General features: G+C 52.6%; 1 protein-coding gene across 1 annotated transcript in view; it reads right to left on the bottom strand.

Annotated features, from left to right (window-relative positions):
• Positions 1 to 7892, bottom strand: part of Sptb (spectrin beta, erythrocytic) — a 135751-nt gene that overhangs the window by 38938 nt on the left and 88921 nt on the right. The window contains exons 11-14 of the mRNA XM_023701488.1: positions 6867 to 7169; positions 6060 to 6210; positions 4503 to 5373; positions 2812 to 2949 (exon numbers count right to left, since the gene is read on the bottom strand). Coding sequence (XP_023557256.1) covers positions 2812 to 2949; positions 4503 to 5373; positions 6060 to 6210; positions 6867 to 7169 — 1463 coding nt within the window. The remainder of the gene's footprint in view (positions 1 to 2811; positions 2950 to 4502; positions 5374 to 6059; positions 6211 to 6866; positions 7170 to 7892) is intronic.

Below are 7892 nucleotides of genomic sequence, written 5' to 3'. Positions count from 1 at the left end.
GAGGGAGAGAGGGAGAGAGGGAGAGAGGGAGAGAGGGAGAGAGAGAGAGAATACACTGCATGACCTGGTAGCCGTTTCCTCCATCTCATTTACAATGTCTCCTCGCTGCACTATTTGCCTTTGTCTTTAATTTAATGTCTCTCTTGCCCTCGGGACTGAATCCAGGACCTTGTGCATGTTAAGTACACTCTGTTGCTGAGTGGCTGCGCCCCAGCTTATTTTTGTGCTGTTTTGCTTGTCCTGGCTCTCCCAGCAATAAGCTGCACTATGCACATTCCCACACGGCCTCAGCGTGCAGCCAGCTCTACCTCTTGGGTTACCTTAGTATACTCTAAGGTATACTACAGTTCGCACAGTGAGGAAATCGCCTGGTACTTCCTTTCTCAGAAGGCAGCCCTGTCATTAGGCACTACAGGACTGTAGTTACAGGGGACCCTTGACTGATGAACTCAATTCGTTCCTGAGGGCTGGGTGTAACTCAAGGTGTCCACTGAAGGCTCAGGCTCCTCCACACAGTGTGAAGGTCTCTGTGCCGCACAGGCAGATCTCGGTGTCCTTAGAGAGACATCGGGCCAGGATTTCTCAATTAACCCCACACAGGAAAGGATGCTGTAACGTTCTACCAGAGCTCCTTAAGGATTACATCTGTATCTGGGACCAGTTGTAAGAACAAGCGGCCAGCATTTGGGCCATAATTGAAGACTGCTTGTGAGTTAAAATTCTGGTCACAACTCAAGTTGTTTATAGGTCAGGCTGGTCCTAACTCAAGGGTCCACTGCTTTCAAGGGCACCTTGGGGCTGCTCCTCTAAGCTGGCCTGTGGGCAGAGGCCTGAATAAAAGGCACAGTCAGCCTGGCGGATCTCTGGGTGAAGAGTGTCCCAAGCGGCGGACCTCAGACTGGAACTTTCTCAGTGTGCTAACATACAAGGTTGGGTATGAAGCTCAAAGCCAGCACAAGGGAGGGAAAATGAGTTTTCGTGTGGGCAACAGGGAAGGAAATCAGCCTGGGCGGCCTAAGGGTTGGGCAGGACCTGGAGTAGGGAAGGAGAGAAGTAAGCAGAAGAAGAGTGCAGGCAGGGTGAGAGGACAGGGACTGAAGGGGTGACCAACCGACAGTCAGTCTAAAAAATATCTGTGAGCCAGAAGTTTTGATGTTTCCAAGGAGCAGAGCCAGCACGAATGGGTACAAAGTCCAAGTAGGCAGAAATCCACTCAATAGGAGAACAGGCTCTCACCGAAGGACTTGCCTGGAAATGGGATGGGCAGCTGAGGTCCCCTCACCTCTCAGATTCCACAGAAAGTCCTCTTAGCATTTCACACCTCTGTTTTCTCACTTAAGCATAGCAGGTACCTTGCTGAGTTTTCCTTGAACTGGGACACAGTTTATGGTGTTTTTTTTTTTTTTTTTTTTTGGCAGAACAGGGGATTGAACTCAGGCCCTTGAGCTTGCCAGGACTGAGCTATCTCCCCAGCCCCTGGGACACAGTTTAGAGTTGGTAAGGACTGATATTCTCTGAGGATACTCGTTCCTTAGCTGACGAGTTCTTCCTGGCAGGGAGTTTCTCTGGTTTAGAGGGCTCTAATTTCCTCAAACAGAAGCTTCTGGCTGTCTTTCTTTCCCTCTGTCCCTTGCTATCTGTCTCTGTCTCTCTGTCACACACACACACACACACACACACACACACACCCATTTTCTACCAGCATAAAGAAGAGCAGAGAGGCACCCCACCCCCACCCTGCCGTATACCATCAGGTTTACAAGGTAAGTTCCTGCACGCCCATCCCTGGCCTTCTAGGCAGAGGTGATCGGCGGCCCCCCTGTAGTGGCCCTTAAGTACCTTCCTCCGGGCTCCTCTCAGGCCCTCAGTGGCAGGCTCCACTGTGCTGGTCCGTTTCTCTCCCGCAGTCTCCTCTAAGCCCACCTCCCCAATTGCCAGGGGCAGAGCTAGGCTGAGGCAGCAGCGCGGGAGGGGACAGGCACTCCGCACTGAGCAGGCCCAGGGTGAGCACGGGGTGAGGGCTCTGGGCTCGCGGATCTCTAGGAGCACACGGCAGTTATGCCCCACACTGAAAGCAGCCGTGCTCAAAGACGCCTCAGGGTCTGTGTTTTGTTCTGACCAGGAAGCCTGCTCAAGGCTCCCTGCGAATCCTCTTCATTCAAGCCAGCCCTATCATCCGTGTTGCGTTCTGGCACAGGTAGGAACAGCCTTTCATAGACGGTACTTAAAAGCTCTCAGGAAGCCATTTCTCCTGCCCAAGACTGTCTGGGGAAATGCGGCTGAGCATCCCAGAGCCAGCCGGACTGCAGCACACTCTCTCCTTCCCTCATCATGTGGGGGCAGGCCTCACCTCCTCAAACGCAGCATCCGGAAGCTCTCTCCCTGCTCTCCCTCAGGGTGCTAAGCCTGTTGCTCACCACTCCCATTCTCCTGCCTGCCGCTGCAGCCCCAGTACTAAATAAGACGGTGGCTGGCAAAGACCAGCCCACTGGGGTTCAAATTTGGCAGTGCTTAAAAAAAAAAATCTCTCCGGGGCCGGCCAGATAGCTCAGTGGACTAGAGTGCCTGCTTAGGAAGGTGCAGGGGCTGGGCTTGAACTCTGGCATGCAATGCCGTCCCCGCCCCCAGGCGCGCTGAGATTGGAGACTGAGACTGGGCGTGGTGGCACTCGCCTGTAATCCCAGCTCCTGGGAGGCTGAAAACAGGAGGATCACTATGAGCCTGATCTGTGTAGTGAGACCCTGTAGACCCTGCACTAAAAACAAAAATAAAAACAAAATCTGCCCCACCCAGGCCCCGCCTACGCCCCACCTGGTGTTCAGGTTGTCCTGGTATGTTTTCACTTCTCTGCTGCGGGGGTGGCTGCTCTCCATCAGGTTGTTGGCAGCAAGGTTCACACCATCAATCTGATCCTTCAAAGTCTTCATCTCCTGATCGAGGATGACGAACCTGATAGGACAGAGAATGAGGACAGTGAGGCAGGCCGATGCTTGCCTGCCAGGGGCCCCAGTCTCCACCACCCCCACCTCCCCAGCTGTGCCTGCACCTTGCTCCCCTCCCGAATGCGGGGCGGGTTCAGGCTTCTGGCTGCCCCTAGACACCTCATTCCACTACGCTGACACCTTGGTCCCCCCAGCTAAGTGCTCCATTCTTGGGTAGGATAAGGAGAAGCTGTGGAGGGCATGTGGCTACAAAGGTGGACCCTTCTTGGGGAAAGAGTCCAGGACTCAGTGGCTAGCATCAGGGTGGGGTCAGCTGGACACAACCGTTGTGCTCCTCCTTGCTTTCCTAGCTCCATGCAGCCTGGGCACACCTTCCTGCCAGGGTCCTGGTGGCCTCGGAATACTGCAAGGCAGGGTGGCCTTGGAAATGGGTGGATTATGAGCTGGTCTCTGTGGCACCTGTGGCTTAGGGACCGCTGGTCTCTGTGGCACCTGTGGCTTAGAGGAACCTAGAGGCGGTGGTGTGTCAGCCTCTCGGCCCCACCATATCCACGGCAGCTCCACCTTTCCTCTGCATCGCATAGGATTCCACATAGACCTCACTGAGCAATGGCTGCTGTAGCTGAGAAAAAAATAATTGGACTAGGACATCCCTTATATCTGAGGAATCCAAGACCTCCATGGGTGAAGTACTTAAGGCCTCAAAGGCAGAACAGAACTCACAACATTTTTTTAAAAAAATGTATTTGGTGGGCCGGGGAGATGGCTCAGTAGAATAAGCACTTCCCTGGCAAGCACAAGAGTCTGAGTTCAATCCCCTCCCCGCTTCCACCAAAAAAAAAAAAAAAAAAAAAAGTATTTGGTATAGGGTCTCACTTTGCATCTTAGACTCATAGTGATCCTCCTGTTTTCAGCCTCCCCAGTGCTGGGATTACAGGCATGTGCCACTATGCCCAGTTTCACTGGCAGCTCAGCATGCCTGGGGGTGGGGCAGACAAGGTTTGTGGTGCTGGGGCTTGAACTCTGGTCCCTGTGTTTGCCTAAGCAGGCACTTAGTCCCCTGAGCTATCTTGCCGGCCCCAGAACTCATGCCTCTTTGTTATGGTTTGTGTATAGGTGTCCTCCCAAAGCCTCATGCAGTCTTGGGGTGGCTTCTGGAGTTTTTGATTGATTGTTGAGGGTGTGGATGCGGCACCTGCCCTGGCGCAGGTAATTTGCATTTCAATGTAAGGAGGGAAGAGAAGTTAGCTGCTTGAGCTGCTGCTACTTCTCCCTTTGCGCTCTTGGTTTTCTGCTGTGTGCTGCTCTGCCTTGCAGCCCGCTGAATATGGACAGAAACCTCCAGTAACTGTGAGCTAAATAAACCTTTCCTTCCTTCATTTTGAATGTCGGGTATTTGTCCCAGCAACGAGAAAAGAGTAACTAAGACACTCTTGATGCCTTGATTTTTGTAACAGAGGACATGCTGTGCCCTCTCAAAGAGACCCCTTTTGGGCTAGTGGTGGGAGGTGGGATTCAGACCTGGGTGGGGGAACCAAGGAGAGACTGAGCCACTCTGACCTGTGCTGTACAACGTCCAGGTCCTCCAAGGTGTCTGGGATGTCCATCTGGGTCAGCCACTTCTTCTTCTCCTTCATCCACAGCTGGCAGGCCTCCGACTCCCCAAATACTGTGTACAGGTCCAGAGCTTCCTGTAGCCTTTGTTTCCGCAAGTCTGCCTGGGCCACCACCCGCTGGTAGAGCTCGTGGAGGGTCTGCAGCCGATTGGTCACATCTGGGGAATCCCGGAACTCTTCAGGGAAGCCCTGGGCCTGTTGCTCCAAGTGCTCCATTACCCCACGGCTCTCCTCCAACTCCTCCAGAAAGTCCTTGTGCTTCTTCTCCAGGGCCCGTGTGGCCCCTTCATCCTGCCCCACATCTTCACCTGAGAGTAGCCGGTGGGCATCTTGTAGCCAGGCCTTCAAGTCATCTGCATCACCATGGAACTGGAAGAAGTTCTCTGCATCCCGGAGGTTCTTCTTGCGGAAGTCAGCCAGCTCCTTCAGCTGGTCCCACTGGGCCGACACCTCATTCACGCGGGCCTCGATCTGCGGGTGCCCGAACTGCTTGCGCGCAACCATGCCCTCAGCTTCCTCGAAGATCTGCCTCAGGTGGGCATCCAGCCCTCGGAGCTCATCCTCAAAGGCCTTGTGCTTGCGCTGCAAGATGAGCACGCTGGTCAGGTCCTTGCCGTAGTCCAGGGAGGAATAGATCTGCTCCTTCTCCTTAATCCAGCTCTCAGCCTCATCCATCTCCCAGAAGAACTTCCAGAGCCGCTTTGACTGCTCCAGCTGGGCCTTCCGCCCAGCGGCCATATCACTCAGCTCCCCAAAGCACTGCTGCAGGTGGCTGACTCGGTCCTGGATGACCTGGGGATCGCAAGGCTGGTACCCTGGAAGAACAGGAGGGAGGAGGATAAAGAATGGGAAAGGCTTCCTTTAAGGGCAAGTTTCAGATCCGCTGCCAAGTGAGAACCATACAGTTTCAGAGTTGCTAACCCCTGGGGCTTGGGGATTAGATGCAGGGACCCCAGCTGTTCAAGGCAGGCCAGATTCTTTAACACTGGCTCTCACTAATCTTCAGTAATAAGGGAGATTAAGAGCTGTGTGAATTAGTGAATTCTCGGTAGAAATGCACAACATGATTTTTTTTTTTTTAAACCAGGAATCAAACTCAGGACCTTGCACTTGCCAGGCACGTGCTGTGCCACCAAGCTATAGCCCTGGCAGCATCATTTTTAAAAAGCTCTCAGATATTATATAAATTTAGTGAGATCTCTTATTTAAGACCAGAAACCAGAAACAAATTGTCTCCAGGGCACCTGAACCACAAACACAATGAGAGCAGCTGATGTTTGCTTGGGGCTTGTAAAGGACCCCTCTACCTGCTGAGCTCCAGCGTGGCTGCCTGTCTCCTCAGAACCTTGCCATCCTCCTGCTCTAGCCACCTTTACTTGGTTGATAAAAGGAGAAGAATTCTAAAGACAGTTGCAGGAGATATCTCCCAGGAAGGGCACTGGGCCAAGGAACAGGGCTGTGGCATCGGAGGCCTTGACAGAGGAGCCACCTCGGGCCTCACCTGTGCTCTCGGTGAACGGCAGGGTGGCTGTGGTAATGGCCTTCACCTTGTCCCCTTGGATGGCAATGTCAGCTTCCATCAACTTGTGCTTCTGGAGCAAGTCCTCGGCCTCCAGCAGGTGCTTCCCAAACTCGGAAGACAAGAGGTGAGCCTGGCAAAGACACAGGAGCGGGAACGAAAAGATGGGGGGACAAGAAGGAGCCCTGTGGCCAGGTACCCAAGTCAAGGGAGTGGGGCTGCAGCTTGGGAGGAAGCAGCTGCAGAGCAGGGGTTCTGATTGGGATGCCCAGTGGAATCCCCTAGGGACCCCTATAGCATCTCAAGCCCCATGTTGCTCTGTCTCAAGGCCTGGGCCTGTTTTACAGAGTTGTATGGTCATGCTGATGTGCATCCTCGCTCAAGACCACTGTGGCAGAGGACAGTGTGCATCAGGTTTCTCTGGCTGAGAGATTTGGATGCCAATCAGTGTGAAACCATAATTACTTAGAGCTTGATTCTCCAGGCTCCTAACTAAGGTCCACCTCTCCTAGGCCCTGCAGGCTGGCCCCTGAATGACCACGATCATAAAATCACTTGGTCCCTGAGGACACTCTGGACCTGGGCTGGTGACCTCTGCTGGATGGAGAACAGCGAGCCGAGCAGCAGATGGGCAGACGCAGTCAGACACCATCCTGACTCAGTTTCTCCACTGTGACTCAGGGAAATGGCATTTGGGGAAGGATCTGAGGATGCAGACATAAACTGCAGGGTTCCTGAGGCCCACAGCGAATGCTAAAGGGTGGCGTGTGGGAGCAGCACCCCGCCCACCTTGATCTCGTCCATCCAGTCAATGCTGTGCAGCATGTCCTGGAAGAGCTTCTGCAGTTCCAGGGTGGATTCAAGCCTCTGGCGCCGGGACCGCAGCAGCTCCAACAGGTAGCTCCACAGGCGCAGGATGTTGTCCTTGCGGGCCAGGATGCGCTTCTGGTCATGGTAGTTCTCCTTCTCCAGCTCCTGGGCCAGGTCCTCCAGGGCCTTCACCCGCTCCTCGTAGGCAGCAGTGTCTGTCTCGATGGCCTCGTGCTTCTTCTTGGCAGCCTCCACGGCTGCCAGGTCATACCCGAAATTATCCTGTCCCCGGGGGAAAAGCGGAGGCTGAGTTGGACACTCCAGGCTCCTCCGCATGGCCAGGAAAACTGATTCTTGTGAAAGAGTAGCTTCTGCTGTCTTACAGGAGCTTCTTTTACCAGAGTCAAATTCCCCAAACTAAACATCTCACAAGAACTTCTGAAAGCGGCCTTGTTTTACTCCCTAGCCCACACATATGGGCAACACAGTGTCCCAAACTGTTACTTTAGATTTTTAAAAATCTATCTATCTATCTATCTATCTATCTATCTATCTAATTTATTTGGGACATATTAGACTCACAGTGATCCTCCTGTTTCAGCCTCCCCAGTGCTGGGATTACAGGTATGTGTGACAACACCTAGTTTCAGGGCTGGCATGAAATGCAGTACTGAGGATTGAACTTGGGTCCTTGAACCTGCCAGGCAGGCACTTAGACCGCCACGCTATCACCCCAGCCCCCAAACTGTTGCTTTTTTATTTTTTTAATTAATTTTATTGAGAAACAAATAGCAATGAGACAATTTCAAAACTAATCAGTGAGACAGTTTCAAAACTAATTAATAGGACAGTTTCAATAATTAATACATTGTATATTGTTGTCTTCATAGTGGTTATTCATAGTACAAAATGCAGACATGATATCCTGTCCAAACACTATTAGTACAAATCTTTCTTCTCACTGAATTAAGAGAAAGTAACTGTATATCTATCCTATTTTGTATA

This window comes from Octodon degus, unplaced genomic scaffold, assembly GCF_000260255.1.
Source record: "Octodon degus isolate 3935 unplaced genomic scaffold, OctDeg1.0 scaffold00007, whole genome shotgun sequence".
NCBI lineage: Eukaryota > Metazoa > Chordata > Mammalia > Rodentia > Octodontidae > Octodon > Octodon degus.
Note: the sequence above shows the minus strand (reverse complement) of the source record. Positions and strands in the feature narration are given on the sequence as shown.